General features: G+C 35.0%; 1 protein-coding gene across 2 annotated transcripts in view; it reads right to left on the bottom strand.

Annotated features, from left to right (window-relative positions):
• Positions 1 to 618: 618 nt before the first annotated feature.
• The window catches only part of LOC150082403 (uncharacterized), a 37,323-nt gene continuing 19,978 nt past the window's right edge, over positions 619 to 17,963 (bottom strand). The window contains exons 4-7 of one of the 2 annotated variants that reach the window (XM_090380547.1): positions 16,596 to 16,714; positions 13,649 to 13,827; positions 3,350 to 3,455; positions 619 to 1,855 (exon numbers count right to left, since the gene is read on the bottom strand). In XM_090380547.1, the coding sequence (XP_090236673.1) occupies positions 699 to 1,855; positions 3,350 to 3,455; positions 13,649 to 13,827; positions 16,596 to 16,714 (1,561 nt within the window). In that variant the 3' untranslated portion in view covers positions 619 to 698. The remainder of the gene's footprint in view (positions 1,856 to 3,349; positions 3,456 to 13,648; positions 13,828 to 16,595; positions 16,715 to 17,963) is intronic. The other variant, XM_090380548.1, reaches the window with a different exon arrangement.

Below are 17,963 nucleotides of genomic sequence, written 5' to 3'. Positions count from 1 at the left end.
CAACTTTTGAATCTGTAATTCAGGATCTAATCTTTCATCTGAATAAGATCAAATAGATCTTTTTAAGATCTGGTTTTGGGCTTCCTTTATAAACTGCACCTACAATTACTTAGAAACACAAATAAGAGATAGCAGAATTTTGTGGAAGATTTGTTGCAAACTTTGAAGCCAGAAAAGGTTAGAGTTGTAGCAAATCACCCAGAAACTGATTGTGTGAATAGCCACAATTAAGCTGAAATTAAAATTCCCACAGTAATAATCGCATGAGATATTACTAGCTATTCCTATTAGTAATTGTCAAAACCAGAGAAAAGGAAAAAATTCCATTCTACATGTTTTGGATGTTAACTTTGTGTTAATATCCAAAATGTTCTCCTTGCTTGATGGTGAGGCAAGAATATCTGTGATGTTTTGTATTTTGGGAGGGTTTAACATTAACATGATAAGGTTATTTTCCTATGTAAATGCTCAGTAAAATATATTTTGGTTTCCTAAAATAACAGCACTTTAATACCATTTGTTCAGCAGTCTTAAAAATAAATAACAGATGATAGCAGAAAAATGAATTATTTTACATCACATGCTAGACAGAACATGATATATTAACACTGAGTTTGTATGCTGGTTCTTTATACAACATATTGTGCAATTCAAGTCTGTGAAAGACAGAGCAGAGCAGAGCAGCCTGATTTTTTGTCTTAATCCTGTAACTGGTTTAAAACATAAGTCAAATGTCCACTGATAATAAAATGAAGGTCTTCTGAAATACACATCAAAATTTTGAAGTTTTCCTTGCTTGAGAGTACTCCTGATGGGGAAGCTAGAATATCTGTAATACTTTTGTACACCTGACTAATTTTCACAAAAAGATTTGTTTCTATGGGATGAGGAAGCAGTTTACAAACAGATGTGAAGTTGGATAACCAGTTATAATATTCCTGACTATTAAAGTCTGGTGAGTTCACATAGTCAAGTTCTGGTGGAACAGTCTCTATATGTGTATTGCTTTTTGCTCCCAAAAGCTCAGGTTCAGCATTTTCGACATATTGCATGTCACTCATGCTATATTTACCTGGAGAGCTGTTTATTTGCGTTATTTCACTAATAGGATTTCCAGTCTCCGACACTATACAATTCTGCATCACTTGCTCTGTTCTGTGAGTTATTTCCCCTACTAATGGAGCTGCAACTAACGTACAGCCATCAACCATAAAATCTTTCAGAGAATCTCCCACTGGTGTCATTTTACAGGATACGACTGCATGTTCCAATGGAGTCTCTAAAAGAATGGTACTCCCCTCTATAATAATATCTTCGTCTCTCGTTTCTTTTACCGATGAGGTACTGCCATGCCTTTTTGTGAGATGAGATTTTAACTGAGTGTGGTGTTTAAATGAACAACCGCAAACCTGACACATATGAGGTTGTGACTGAGACTGATGCTCTTTCTGGTGTCTTCGTCGACTTGAATTATCAGCAAATCCCAAGCCACATAATTCACATTTGTATGGTCTTTTTCCAGTGTGAATAATTTTATGCCTGTTAAGGTCTGAGAGATGAATGAAACTTTTATTACAATGTGCACAGTGATGTTTACGCTGTTTAGTGTGTACTAACATATGTGAATGCAAATATGCTGGTAGGGAAAACTTTCGCTCACAGAGTTTACATTCATAGGGTGTTTCCTTTTTGTGTGTCACAAGGTGACGTTTAAGGCAACTGGTTTGTCGAAATTCTCGATCACAGATTGAACACTTGTAAAGTTTCTGATTACTGTGTCGGGCTTTGTGCTCTTTCAATGCAACAGAACTGGAAAATCCCTTGTTGCAAACATCACATGGAAAGGGCTTTTCACCTGCAATTTATAATATTTTATAATTAAAAATATGAAAGTTAAAGTAAATATAGAAATTAAGCTTTTCATATTTTAAACTTATATTATGTATGAAATGTTGGCTTAGAAACAATAGTGAATACAGACAAGTGAATAGGGAAATTAAGCTTTTCATATTTACCATTAATTACTATTTCGCCATTACAAAGACAGTAATGGCCCAAGATTTGACATGCATGGTAGATTTAACATACAATGTATGTCAGACCTTTTTGCAACAAATTAAGACAATTAGGCTTGTCCTATATGGTTTCCCCCTTCAAGACATGTTCAGTTCTCTTGATCAAAGTAAGAATATGTAATCTATTTCTTGGCTAAACAATAATTCAAAATTAAATAATATTTTGCATGTAAAGAAACAAAGTAACTATATTCTGAATTAGTAAATGTAACTGAATAATACAAACTTTTTTAATTTTGGTATATTAGTAATTTCATACACGCTCCTTCATTATTTCAAAGTGCCTGTTACAAATAGAACATAAATTGCATTCAGTTTATGCAATTCTCTAATAAATATTCTCTAATTTCACTTTTATCCCTTTAAGTAAAATTAAATGTAAATTCAAAGATAGGAATATTCATATTCTTCATGTCTTTCTTTTTTACCTATTTGTGTTGTATCTGAACTAATTTTGAATGTGCCATACTATATTATGTTTTCATCTACATTTTTATTTGTATAACTGTAACCTGTATCTTCTTTTAAGTAATTCATTTACCAATAACTTCTGAATGTCACTTACTTCTTGAATTAAGCACATTTAAAAATGTATACCACAACCAAAATAGAAAACTCTACCAAGACCAATGTAAATCTTCAAATTTGCAGGTTACAAACAGATAATTTGTAGAGTATTAGAAACAGAATTTACTGGTCATAATGTTCATAATCTCTTATTCACAACAGTAACCTTTTATTACAAGCACTATAATAAATTTGTTGCATTAGAACAAGAGCATGTAGTTCCCACTTGGCTACAAAAGTAGATTGTGCCGATTTTTTTAGGCACAAAAAGAGAAACCCACTTTTGGTATTATCAGTGGCAAATGATGCAAGAAAGCAAACTTATGCAGCACCAGCAAAAAATTAAATTTTCTTTGGCATATATAACTTCATGAATTTTTTTTTTAGTCAAGGAACTATCATGAATATGACCTAAGACAGTAATATGTCAAAAATTATAACAAAAAAAAAAAAAAAAAACACATAACTACACAATTGTTATTCATATTGCAGTCTGTGCATGTTCATACAGTGTGCATAAATAAATATGCACCAATTCCCTTTCACATTGCTATACAAATAATCCAAAGCTAAACTACTACTACTACTAAAAAAATATATATATATATTTTTACAAATAATAGTTATGTACATAAAAGAAAATAAAAAAAAGGTATTAAAAATACAGACCCAGTTGTTAATTACAGTAATTAAAATGGATATATTACCTGAATGTATGAGTCTGTGCCTCAACATACTGTCATTACTTCGAAATACTTTGTTGCAAATAGAACATTCAAATCTCCTCGATCTGTTGTGCACTAGTAAGTGAACCTATGTGTAAAAAATTAAATCAAATAAAAGTAATCAAATACTCATTATGAAATAAGATTAGATCCAAAAAATTAATGATCTTTCAGTTTTTTTACATAAATAACACAAATTAAAAATTTTTAACTTTTTTTTGATGTATGAAGTAAGCTACTTTTGACAAACCACTACACTAATCGTGAAAGTGAGTTGTAGCTTCAGTTTTTTACAATCTTATAATTTTTATTTTTATGGAAGATTTACGAGTAAAGATTCATGAATGCAATACAAGAATTTGAAATTATTTAAAACAAAACCTCATTCTCACATTATAAAAAAAATATGAAGTGGCTAAAAATTCAATGAAATAAATCCACCCCCCACACTTATGCATATTTCACCTTCATTTTGCAAAAACCAACAATCAGACATCACGGCTGGATCCCAACTTTCATTACACATATCTTGGTGGAACATTTTACATTGTTCGTGAAGTTATATGGGATGAAAAAAAAAAAAAAACATTGTTCATGAGGTTTACATGGGATGAAAATCTGAAAAGTGTACTTTAAAAGACATCCAAAAACCTAAATTTTTAAGCTTACATAATAGTTATACCAGTTTATGGTTTTCTTCCTTTTTTTTTTTTTTAATACTTAAAAACCTAATAGCATAGGTTTTAGTTTTTGTTAAAACTGCTATCATTCAATATTTTCCAATGTTAGGTCCAACATGGTTGGTTCATGTAAAAGTACGTAAAGGTGCCCAACTTTTGCCTTGATCTACAAAATAGCATTCAAAGTAGAGATAATAAACATGGCATATTATTACAGACCAGTGTTGTGATTTAATCACAGCAAATTAAGGATACTACAAAGCCACTCTACAGCAATTGCACAATACTGTTTGGAGAAATTGGCCAGAAAAGTGCATTCAAGGAAATTGGCTCTTGCACTGTGACAATGGCCCTGCCAACTAACTTTACATTCAATAATTCCTTCTGAAGTATATTGTCTCCCAATGGCCATACAAACTGGTTTTAGCTTCCACTGATTTTTTTTTTTTTTTGTTTTGTTTCACAAGCGTGACCCACAGCAGCAAGGTGTCAGGAATTTTAAGTACTGCTGTGGGTCATTATGGAACAAGTAAATACACTGGGTGTGTTAGGGTAACTAACACTAATGCTAGGAGCATTGTAAATAAACTTGATTAATTTGAAGTACTGAGATAGGCTGAACATGAGGAGTACAATGTGTATAGAAAGGACAGGAGGTGGGTTATGCTCTTGTTTAACAAGCATATTAAGTCTAAGGCAGTGCATTCAGTTGATATGGGTGGCCAGTGAAATGTTGAGTCAGTTTGTGTGATACACACCGATACACACTAGGAAAATGAAAATGAGAGTAGGATTGTGTTGTAGGCCTAATGACTAAGATGAGTGGGCCAGTAAAAAATAATCTTATAGTGGAGTACTTTAACTGGAACTTATGAGTTGGTTGCTCACTCACCACCAAGACCACACCGTCAGTACTGTATACAGGTCTGGAGGCCTCATTTTAAGAAGGATGTAGAGCTGCTGGAACAAGTATAGAGAAGGGCAACAAGATTAGTGAATAGAACAAAAGGTTGCTCTTACAAAGAAGGGCTTAAGTTTTGCAAATTACAGTGTCTGGAGACTAGGCACCAGCGAGGTGATCTGATTGAGGTGTATAAAGCCTTGAATGGTTTGAGCATGCTCAATGCTGATGGGATTCTTCCTCTTGCTCAGAATAATCGCCTGAGAGGACATAAATTCAAATTGAGAAAAGACAGTTGTAGGATAGATGTGCGGAAGTTTGCCTTTAGCCAGCGGGTGGTTGATTGCTGGAACAAACTTCCATCTATCGTTATAGAAGTTGATAGCTTAAATAGATTCAAGGCGGAACTAGACAAACATGTGGAGTGAGTGGATGGGTGAAATGAGGTTTTTTTTTTTTTTTTTTTGGCTGATGCTATATAAGCTTGCTTTCTTGCATCATGTGCCTATGCTAATGCTAAGACTTGTGGATTTATCGGATAACCATTTTCTATAGCAGCATGTTAGAGAGGCAACAAGAAGCAATATCCTTCATCTGATTATCAGCAGCAATTCTTCATGCATTAAAAATGTGTAGGTAAAAGACCCACTAGGTGGTAGTGATCACAGCTGTACTGATATGAGATTTACTAAAAGACAACTGTCAAGGGTAAAGGGAAGAGCTTTTGCTTTTGTAAGGGTGACTAGGGTTCTTAGACTGCTTTTAAATTCTATACAGTGGGATCAACTGATAATGTCACCAACAAGAAATTCAAAATGAAATTCATTCAGAGAAGTAACTGTAGAAGCTATTAGGTTTTTCATACTAACTAAGAAAAGGCTTAAACCTAAATGGATGTCGGATGAAATGAAGAGACTTGCGGCAGAGAAGAAAAATGCATGGGATGCATATAAACTATCAGGTGATGCAGAAGCCTGTGGTAGATATGAACTAGTCTGCAATCAAATCACAAAGGAGGCAAGCAATATCTCTGGCAAAGAGTACAAAGAAAAGTGGGAAAGACTTCTTTGCTTATATTAAGAGTAGAAAGAATGGGTTGAATCACATTGGTCCACTTGATGTCAATGGTCTATCTGTTGATGATTCTGCTCAGGGTTACTTACAAACTTAAGTATTTTGCCTCTACATTCACACTTGAAGAATTCTTTAATTCCTTAAAGTGGATGCCAGAAGTTTATCATACCCTAATAGGAAGTTAAATGATTTTGTGATAATTTAGAGGAAAGTGGAAGAGAAATTATTGAAGCAAAATATAAAAATCAGGAGTAGATGGGATCTATCCAATTATATTAAGGGAGGCAGCAAAGGAGGTAATCAAACCCTTAGCCATAATTAAGAGAGCATCTTTGGATTCAGGGAAGGTCCCTATGGATTGGAATGTGTAAATGCATTCCCAATTCACAAAGGAGGATCAAAATGTGACATGAGTAATTACAGACCTGTTAGCTTAACTTCTGTTTCAGGGAAAATAATGGCGTCACTGTTTAAAGAAGCAATGTACGACCATCTAGACAGGAATGTAATTATACTGCAATCGCACCATGGGTTTATTAAGGAAGTCTTGTCTGACCAATCTGATTGGATACTATGATGTAGTAACAAAGCAACTGGATGCAAAAAATAATTTTGTTATAATATACTTGGACTTTGGGAATGTTTTTGATACTGTTGCAGAGAAGTCTTTTCTCCAAATTGGATCATTCTGACATTATTTAAGGGCAAGTTATTGCTATGGATAAAGGGATGATTGAGTGGCTGGTTATTAATGTACACTGATCTTCATGGCCTAATGTTATTAGTAAAGTGCCACAGTGTTGGGCTGGGGGTTGTTTTCTATATTTATTAAGGATATTGATGAAGGTATATCAGACTTAATGTTTAAGTTTGCAGATGATACAAAAGTTGGAAGGTAGTTAATGAAAGTTATCAAGGTATGCTTCAAGAAAAAATTTAAAAAACTGTCACCCATTTTTAGTCTACTTTTCAAATGCTGTTTGGCTTACAAGATTGCCACGAGCTTGTCTGTATTCCTTTCCTAATGCCATTTCTGTTATCAGAAAAGCCTTGTGTATTCTATTACAATGCAACCTCAATATAACACTTATCAGGCAACAACTTTAATACCCCTTGTTATAAGTGAAGTGTGTTATAGGTGAAAACATTTTACCATTTTTTTCAAAATAAGTACATTTTATTTAGTAAATAAATACTTTATTCACTAATATTTTATGAGTATACAGACTAAAAGACAAAGTATTAAAGGTTACATCATATGCTTTACTCTACTAATACACAATGCTGTTATGGACTTACATTTTACATATTCATTCTGAAACAGTCATGTAATTTAGTTTTCCAAAACTGATGACAGCATTTTTTTTTCAGTACATAATTCTTAATAGTGGTCAGATGCAATAAAGGAAGATTTTCACTATCACTCTGATGTTCTAACCATCATTAATGTTTTTGTTGAAAATATTAATCACATCATTAATGTGATTAATGTTTTCAAGCACTTCGTTAATTTCTGGTGCTTTTTCTTTACACTAGTCATCCACATTATCTTCTGAGTCACTTCCTATGATACTGGCCTTCTGTTTGTTTGTTGTCTTTTCACTGCTCACCAAGGCTCTGATTTTAGCATTAGCATTAGTAGAGGCATTTGATGCAAGAAACCAAGCTTATGCAGCATCAGCCAAAAAAAAAAAAAAAAAAAAAAACCCACTTCCACTTCACCCCTCTGTTCGTTCAAAATACCTGTCCAGCTGAGCCTTAAACTTATTTAGGCTATCAACCTCCACCACAAGGGATGGAAGTCTGTTCCACCAACCACCCGCTGGCTAAAGGCAAATTTCCGCACGTCTATCCTACATCTGTCTTTCCTCAATTTGAATTTATGCCCTCTCAGGTGATTTTTCTGAGCTAGAGAAAGAATCCCATCAGCATTGAGCATGCTTAAACCATTCAAGGCTTTATACACCTCTATCAGATCACCTCGCTGGTGCCTAGTCTCCAGACACTGTAATTTGCAAAACTTAAGCCTTTCTTCGTAAGAGCACCCCTTTGTTCCATTCACTAATCTTGTTGCCCTTCTCTGTACTCGTTCCAGCAGCTCTACATCCTTCTTGAAATGAGGCCTCCAGACCTGTATACAGTACTCTAGGTGTGGCCTGACCATCGCCTTATACAATGGAATAGCATTAGCATTAGTAGAGGCATTTGATGCAAGAAAGCAAGCTTATGCAGCATCAGCCAAAAAAAAAAAAAAAAAAAAGTAACATAAATAAATAAAAATAACCACTTCCACTTCACCCCTCTGTTCGTTCGAAATACCTGTCCAGCTGAGCCTTAAACTTATTTAGGCTATCAACTTCCACGACAAGGGATGGAAGTCTGTTCCACCCACCAACCACCCGCTGGCTAAAGGCAAATTTCCGCACATCTATCCTACATCTGTCTTTCCTCAATTTGAATTTATGCCCTCTCAGGTGATTTTTCTGAGCTAGAGGAAGAATCCCATCAGCATTGAGCATGCTCAAACCATTCAAGGCTTTGTACACCTCTAACAGATCACCCCGCTGGTGCCTAGTTTCCAGACACTGTAATTTGCAAAACTTAAGCCTTTCTTCGTAAGAGAACCCCTTTGTCCCATTCACCAATCTAGTTGCCCTTCTCTGTACTCGTTCCAGCAGCTCTACATCCTTCCTGAAATGAGGCCTCCAGGCCTGTATACAGTACTCTAGGTGTGGCCTGACCATTGCCTTATACAAGGGAATAATCACCTCCTTATCCCTGCTAGAAAAATTCCTATATATCATTGACAATACACCATGAGCTACTCTTGCAGCTCGTCTGCACTGCTCAGAGAACTTCATATCTGCCTGCAATAATCACCTCCTTATCCCTGCTAGAAAAATTCCTGTATATCATTGACAATACTCCATGAGCTACTCTTGCAGCCCGTCTGCACTGCTCAGAGAACTTCATATCTGCCTGCACAACCACCCCCAAGTCCCTTTCATTCTCTACCACTGTCAGTGTAGTACCACAGAGTTGATACGTTGCTCTGGGGTTGCTGTTTCCCATGTGTAGTACTTTACATTTGTCAATGTTAAACTTCATTTGCCACCTCTCAGCCCATCTGCTCAACCTTTCCAGATCCTGTTGCAGCAGCATAGTGTCAGTAGGGTCCTTGACAACCCTGCCAACCTTTGTATCGTCTGCAAACTTGGACATTAAGCCCGATATACCATCATCAATATCATTTATAAATACAGAAAACAATAATGGACCAAACACTGAGCCCTGAAGGACTCCACTAATAACATCAGTCCACGATGAGCAGTGTCCATTGATTACCACTCTCCGTCTTCTCCCCCTCAACCACCCCTTTATCCATAGCAGCAATTTGCCTCCAATGTCACACTGCTCCAATTTGTGTAGCAGTCTTCCATGTGCAACAGTATCAAAAGCCTTTCTAAGATCCAAGTATATAATATCAAAGTTATTCCCTGCATCCAGTTCTTTTGTGATTGCATCATAGTATCCAATCAAGTTGGTCAGGCAAGACTTCCCCTTAACAAAACCATGCTGTGTCTGAGCTATAACTGAAGTCTTGTCTAAATGATCCTGCAGTGCTTCTTTAACCAGTGCCTCCATTAATTTTCCTGGAACAGAAGTTAAGCTCACAGGTCTATAATTACTTGTGTCAGCCTTTGATCCTCCTTTGTGAATTGGGGTCACATTTGCACATTTCCAGTCTATGGGTACCTCCCCTGAGTCCAAGGAAGCTCTCATAATTATGGCTAAGGGTTTGCTTACTTCCCTTGCTGCCTCCTTTAATATAACTGGATAGATCCCATCCACCCCGGGTGCCTTTCTTGTGTTTATCTTCAACAGTTTCTCCTCCACTTTACTCCCAGTTATTTCAAGATTCTGTAGCTTACTGCTAGAGTTGAATACACCTCTGGCATTCCCCTTGCTGAATAACTCCTCGTGTGTGAATGTCGATGCAAAATATTCATTTAGTTTGTTAGCTACCTGAGCAGGATCATCAACAGTTGACCCATCAATATCAAGTGGACCAATCTGATTCATCCCCTTCCTTCTAGAGTTTACATAAGTAAAGAACTCTTTGCTGTTTTTCTTTGCATCCCTTGCCAAGGATTTCTCGTAATCTGCCTTCGCCTGCCTAACCTCCTTTGTAACTTGGTTGCATATCAACTTGTATCTATCATAGGCTTCTGTGTCATGTGTTAATTTGTAAGTATCCCATGCATTTTTCTTCTCTGCCATATGCCTCATTAGTTCATCTGACATCCATTTTGGCCTAAACCTTGAACAATATTTCTTAGTTGGTATGTAAAGCCTAGTAGCTTCCAAGATAAGTTCTTTGAATGCTTCCTATTTTGAATTTGCTGTTGGTAACATCATCAGTTGGTCCCACTGTATAGAATTTAAATACTGTCTCAGTCCATCGTAGTCGCCTTTATGGAAGCAATAACCCTTCCCTTTACCCCTAATGGTAGTTACCTCTTTGAGTAAATCCCACTTCAGCACTCTGTGATCACTGCACATAGTGGTTCATTTATCTGCAGATTCTTAATGCATGAAGAATCACTGCTGATAATCAAATCAAGAGTATTACTCCCTCTAGTTGCCTCCCGAACATGCTGATGTAGAAAACAATCATCCAATAAATCCACAAAAGCCCTGCTAGTGTGTGAGTAACCAGCCCCCAAATTCCAGTCAATATCTGGGAAATTAAAATCTCCCATTATAAGACTCTGATTTACTGGCCCACTCTATTTCCCTGTACAGTTCCTTATTATACTCATCAGAGTCATTAGGCCTATAGCACACTCCTACTCTCAATTTTGATCTCCCAATGCTTATGTCACACCAAACTGACTCAACACTGCACTGTCCAGCGATGTCGACTGGCTTCACTTCCTTGGTTTTTATGTGTTTCTTAACTAATAGCATAACCCCTCCCCCCTTCCTATCCTGTCTGTCCTTTCTGTAGACATTGTACTCCCCAAATTGCAGTTCTGCATCCCTTATATCTGTGTGACACCATGTCTCTATCCCAACAATATCTCCCTTTGATGTTTTGAGCAATACCTCAAATTCATCAAATTTATTTACTAAACTCCTAGCATTGGTGTACACGCAAGTATACCTGCACCTGTTTCTATTCTTAGCTACCCTAACACAACCCATGTGTTTACTTGTACCGCAATGGCTCCCAGCAGTCTCTGAAATACCATGCATCTTGTTTTTCAGGCTTCTGCTCATTCTAATAGAAGTAGTGCAAGAATCTCTTTCACCTCTGCCAGTGGCTACTGTCAATCTATTGGTCTTTGTCTCCCCCCAAGCTAGCAGTTTTCCGACCCACCTAACACTGCCTCGATAGCATCAGCAAATATTCTTGCACCCTTTCTATTTAAGTGTATCCCATCCCTCCTGTTAACAAAAAGCAAAAGGAATCATAAAATTAGTAAATTAGGCTAAAGGATTTGCATGGTCAGTGAGGAAACATATTCAAAATTATGTTGTAAAAGCTAAGGAAAACCAAGAAGATTACTGAGATCAGACCTGAGATTACATATGTGAAATGAATTAGGGATTTTAGGTTTAGTGCTTTTCAGACAAGTTTTTTTGTTAGTTTGACTATTCATGACACAGTAATGTAGCTAAAGTTTGGAGGAGGGGGTGGATACACAATGAATTTTTTAAATATACCACACAATAGCCCTGCATATGCAGATTATTTACTAGTTTATCTAGAATATTCTAAAGCTTTTTGGAACATTACCAATAAGTTTGTTCTAGCTATACCCTTGGAATTTAATGAACTGGGTCTCACTGTGATGCATCATAACCTCAAACGACAACTCATATTGCATATTTAGTGATATGAGGAGAAGCCAAAACTTTGTTCGGGAAACTAAACATTCTGACTACCTAAAGCTTCAAATAAGCAAAATGGTGGTATTGTACCATTTTGCTTAGCTGAAATAGGGGTGACAAGAGTCCCCTAACAGCTAATGAGTGTTGCAGACAAGAAATTGTGGCCTGTAAGTGTTGTATGCCTTAAAATATTTAAAGTATTTACATATATAAGAAAACCTCAATCAGGAATTTTAGGCTTAGTGCTTTTCAGACAAGTTTTTTTTGTCTGAAAAGCACTAAGTGATATGAGGGTGCCACAAAAAAAAGTAATTTGACTTACAATCTTGAAATATGGTAGCTGCTAAAGTTAATGCTGCTAAATGAGATATAATAAATGAAAATTAGAGGGAAAAAATGTCCAGCTAATATTATTTGAAATTATATATCATATAAACTTGAAAAGCCAGTGTTTTTTTTTTTTTTTTTTTGTTAGATAAAGCTTATAATGAGATACTGAAAACCGCTTTATCAACTTTGTTATGCATGCATTTCTCAATATCATTCATTTTTGGAAACTTTACAGTTTTTCCAAGCTCATGTTTTAAGATTCAAGCTAAAAAAAAGTTTTTAAGTAACAGCTATGATTAAGAGCAACTAATCAGAGATATGTCACAGAGTCTGCAGTCAACAAATCATCCGACCAATGTTAATTAAATTCATAGAATGAGTTTAATTGACATTGGGAGGCATACTGCTGCAGGAACTTATAGCAGAGTTTTCTATGGTCATATGAGGCCACTGTAGCTGATTGGTCAGGTGCCAGGATGCATAAAGTACATGTGCCTTGAGTGACCGGGGTTCAAGCCCATGGCTGCTGAATATGGTGTTGTTTCTTGTATTCTCTTTATCTTCTGAATTCCTCTGATCGTGTGGTTGTCGCAGAGAATAAATGGAAAGTTTATTTAAGTTTATTTAATTTATAATTTTGACTATATCAGCTATATATATTTTTTTAAATTTATGACTTAGAATATGATGGGTGGGGATAGTTTAAGTGAGCCACATGTTATAATTGCAGTAGTGGCAATGCTGTTTCAAGGCTGTCAGAATACATATCTTTCTACAGTAGTTGAAGATCTGCCTATTAACAGAGCCAATAGTATTAGGTTTCAAAAATTATGAAAAAGTTGTCTTAATGATATTTGAGGTCCTACTGTATTTAACTACTCTAAATTGTTTGGTCTTTCTCTTACAATTGAACTTAATTTTTGACAAAGTGGTTCTGGGTTGTAATGTAAGAAAGAAAGGAAATTCTCAGGAATGTCCTCTGGAGTGATTCTGAATGCTAGTTTTGATATGATGGGTTAAAAGCGTGGGGTAAGAAACCAAAGTAACGTCAAACAAGTGTAACTATGAACTTACTTTGATAAGATCATAACTACACATTATGCTTATAATTTCTAGTTTCCAGGGCTAGAAAATTCCTGTTATCTGTACTTGTTCACTCCAGGCAACTAGAAATAAGCATAATGACTAGATTCCTTTTAAGTTATATTTTATTGGTTTGGTAAAACTTGACTTGTCTCGATTTGTTGATTTTAGAAGTGATTCTAGACTTTGAAAAGATTTGTCCAGGCCAGTTTGTGATGCTGAAATACATAGATAAAATATAATTTTTAATATTTTATATGTAATATTAAAAATACACTAAAATAATATGGACGCTGTTGTTTGTACTTAAAATACCTTCATATTGCTCTTTGAACCAAAAATTTGGCAACAATATTGGCATTTAAAGATTTTATCATCCACAGTCTGTTTTATGGTAGTTTCACTATGATTATCACAGTGACTATTGGTTTGCAGAGCTGGTACTAATGAAGAAGTGTTCTTCCTGACTTTATTTCCTATGGACTGATAAGAACCTAGAAATAAAGGAAAACATGAAAAATAGCATAAATAAAATGTTTGCTTCAAACAAGACAAATTACAAAACTGCACAACAGAAACCTTGTGCATGTAGAAACCCTATTTTATTATGTTTGACTCACATTTTCTCAAAAGGTATCTATCTAATATTTTAGAAATAGCTCATTCACCAAAGCTTTTAAAAAGCAGATAAAAATGTGACTTTTAATTGGATTTTAAGTGTGCTTTCAATTTTTCTGCAGTTATTCCTCTCTTATTAATTTAAAAACATGGTTAAAGGCCTATTCCTCAATATAATAATACATGTTTTTTTAAGCAACAGCATAAAACAATTGTTTCTTATGAAATTTCAATCAGGAAAAAAAAAAAAAAAAAAAAAATTGATCCAAAACTGAGCATAACAAAGTGTAATACTTCCAGTGGAAGTTCTAAATTAATCACTGGAATATGAGAATTGCAAAATATTTCTTAATGACTCCCTATAAAAATAGGGAGTCATTAAGATATTTTGGTCTGATATTTTGGTGGTCATGAATTTTGGAGTTTTATGAGAAAGCCTAGTTCTGAAGGATTTCATTTTCTTATGAATGCAACCACAATTGTCTTATTATTAGTATTACAATAGCCCAAAGATTATAGGAAGATTTGCTTTCCTGCATTCTTTGGGCTATTTTATTCTAATTATCAACATGTCCCAAAGATAGATTTTGTGAAATCCACTCTTCTGTTATTACTGCCTAACTTTTATTTAGGTCAACTACCACTCAGAAGATTTATTTAGGTCAACTACCACTCAGAAGATTTTACTCATTCATTTTACTGATTCCCTTCAAGGCAAGGCAATTATACACCTCACCCAGATCTCCCCCCCCCCCAAAGATGGTTAATTGTCAAGATTTGACCCACACCTTTTATGCCATTCCTCATAAGGACAATATTTAGTAAGACCTTCTTTGAACCTTCTCTAGTAGTCTTTTATTTATTTATTTTTGATAAGACCACCAGACCTGAATATAATATTCCTATTGCAAAGCTCAATCTTTTTTTCCATCCTAAATCACATTTTCCCCTTCCCTCTCTTCAGTCTATAGGTTACTCCTTATTTTTGTTCTCCCGGTGCAAGGTCTTATATTTTGTAGCATTAAAATTTAGCATGACTAAACAACTATTAAATAAGGCAAATGCTAAATAATAAACTAATAATAGTAATAATATTCCTTTACCAGAAACTGCTTATATAAACCAAAAAGTACATTAAACAGTGACTTCAAAGTCTCGAAAAGTTTAATAGGAGGAGCAATTAATGAAATTTATAAAAGGAAGCTGAAATTTTTTTACCAGCTTTTTGTTAAAACATTTACCAATATTTCTCAGCATGATAAGAAATACTAAATTTGGTACATATGTTTAACCCATTTGAAAGTGAAATCATACTCATGTTTTGACAGTGTCAATGAATCATGTCTGCATATATATCTTGAAACGGCAGACACAATGCTATTCGTTAACTGTGTTTACAAGTAATAGCAGTGATATTTATATTTATTAGCATAAGAGGATGCAACTTTTTCTCAAATTCCACTGTTATGAAGAATTCCATAGGTTTAGATTAGATTGCAGGAAGTTTTCTTTTCAACTTGTTCCAGCAATCAGCGAGTTGTTGACTGCTAGAACAAGCTGCCCTCACAGGTTGTTGAGGCTGAGAGTTTGAATAAATTCAAAGGTCAACTGGATAGTTACCTGTGTGAGGAGGGAAGCATATAATTTGTATTTTCTTGTCTACTTGGTGTTTTTTTTTTTTTTGTGGCATTTCAACAAAAACCTGGGCTTCCTTGCACTATATGGTGAATACTATCACTATTTTTATATGAACAGGTCTGCTTTCTCTGTATATGTATACAATACATGAAAAGAAAAAACATGTAATAGCAATCAACATGCTCCCTGATATACAAAAAATTTTGTCTTCCAAAATCAAAACCAAAGTGATGGTGATTCACTTACTTTGATAACAAGGAAATTATTCACAAGGAATATTTTCCACCAGATGAATAAGAAGTTTCGAAAATATTAAGAAGTACTATGTGTAAGTTTTGGATCATTTAGGTAAAAGAATTCACTGAGTATGGCCTCAGTTTGAAGAGAAAGGGAGATGGTTCCTGATGTGGCAATGCTAGGCTGCATTCTGCACTGGTTATAAAAGATTTGGCAAAACATGGGATTGTGGAACCAAACCACTCCCTAACTTTATTTCCCCCAGACTATTTTTTGTTTCTCAAAATCATATAAATGCTGAAAGGACAGCAATTTGATAGTGTAGGAGCACGTGTTAACACATGCTTCACTCTTGTTTGGTTAATAATTGTATTCAGTGTCGAAATGATTAATTGTACACTCCTATGACCTAATGGCCAGAGTAATGTTACTGTCATGGTGTCTATCTTATAAACCTCTCTGAGCCTATGTGGAGTATAAATAGAAAAGTTATTATTTTTTATACATAGTGGTAACAATATGCAAATTCCTCTAATATGACTACTCTATAGTAAAATTTAAAAAATAAATAAAATAATAAAAAGGAGCATTATTACTCATTAAATCTATTCAGTCAGTGATACCCTCTGAAATGTGTATGTGTACTAATCTGTTATTAAAATGCATGTTAACAGTGGATAATTAGAAAAATTCTTCTATGACTTAAATTTATAAGAATTCCATAGGTAGCAGTCGTTGTATATATTAAAGTTAAATTTTTTTTTTTTACTTTTATGAAACTTTTTCCTTGGTCTTCTGGAATACTTTTCAGATCCAGGTGTGTAATCACAATCAGATTTTCCATCGACATCATCTTCACTGCTATTTCCATTCCACATCTCATAATGACTGAAAGAAAAAGAAAAGAAATACAACTCATAATTTAAGAGATCTCAAGAAATCTCCTTGAAATGAGCCCGGGGGTTAAAAAAAAAGGAAAAAAACATTACTAAATATTAATTAAAAATTCTGATTATGTACATCCTTAGAAATGTTGGAAAAAAATATTAGCAAATAAAATAATCCACATCATCTATTCATCGTCTCTAATAATTTTCCTAATCGTTCCTTAAATTTATCCAAACTACCCACTTCCACAAAATTAAATGGAAGTTTGTTCCAACAAACACCCTTCAGCTAAAAGCAAATTTTTGCATATTTGCATATTTTATTCTGCAAGCCATCTACTTGCATTTACATTCACACATGAGGAATTCTTTAGGGAAGGGGATGACAGAGGTTTATCAAACTCAAATGAGGAGCTAAATTGTGATAACCGAAAGGAAAGTGGAGGAGAAATTGTTGAGAATGGACAAAAAAGGCACCTGGGGCAGATGGGATCTATCCAATCATATTAAAGAGGCAGCAAAGGAGGTAAGCAAGCTTTTAGTCATTATTATGACCATCCTTGGATTCAGGGGAGGTCCCTATGAACTAGAGTAGTGCAAATTTATCCTGAATTCATAAAAGGGGATCAAAAGGCAACATGAGTAATTATAGACCTGTTAGCCTAATGTCTGTTCCAGGTAAAATAATGGAATCACTGGTTAAAGAAGTAATGCAGGATCATTTGGGCAGGCATGCAATTATACTGCAATCACAGCAGGGATTTGTAAAGGGGCAATCATGTCTAACCAATCTGATAGGTTACTATTAAACAGTGACCAAGGAACTGGATGCAAAAAATAATTTACACATCATATTTGGATTTCAGGAGTGCTTTTGACACCATTGTACATAAAAGGCTGCTGTACAAACTGGAGCAATGTGGCATTAAGGGCTAGTTACTGCTATGGATAAAGGGATGGTTAATTGGAAGAAGACAGAGAGTGGTTATCAATGGGCACTGCTCTTTGTGGACTAATGTTATTAGTGGAGTTCCCCAGGGTTCAGTGCTGGGCCCAATGTTGTTTTCAGTATTTATGAATGATATTGATGAAGGGCTTAATGTCTAAGTTTGTGGATCATACAAAGGTTGGCAAGGTGGTTAATGACAGTCATCATGGTGAGCTACTGCAACGAGATTTAAGAAGATTGGGTCAAATAGGCTGAGGATTGGCAGCTGAAGTTTATCACTGACAATTGCAAAGTACTGCAC

This window comes from Mastigoproctus giganteus, chromosome 8 (genome assembly GCF_048544385.1).
Source record: "Mastigoproctus giganteus isolate SK-2022 chromosome 8, ASM4854438v1, whole genome shotgun sequence".
NCBI lineage: Eukaryota > Metazoa > Arthropoda > Arachnida > Uropygi > Thelyphonidae > Mastigoproctus > Mastigoproctus giganteus.
Note: the sequence above shows the minus strand (reverse complement) of the source record. Positions and strands in the feature narration are given on the sequence as shown.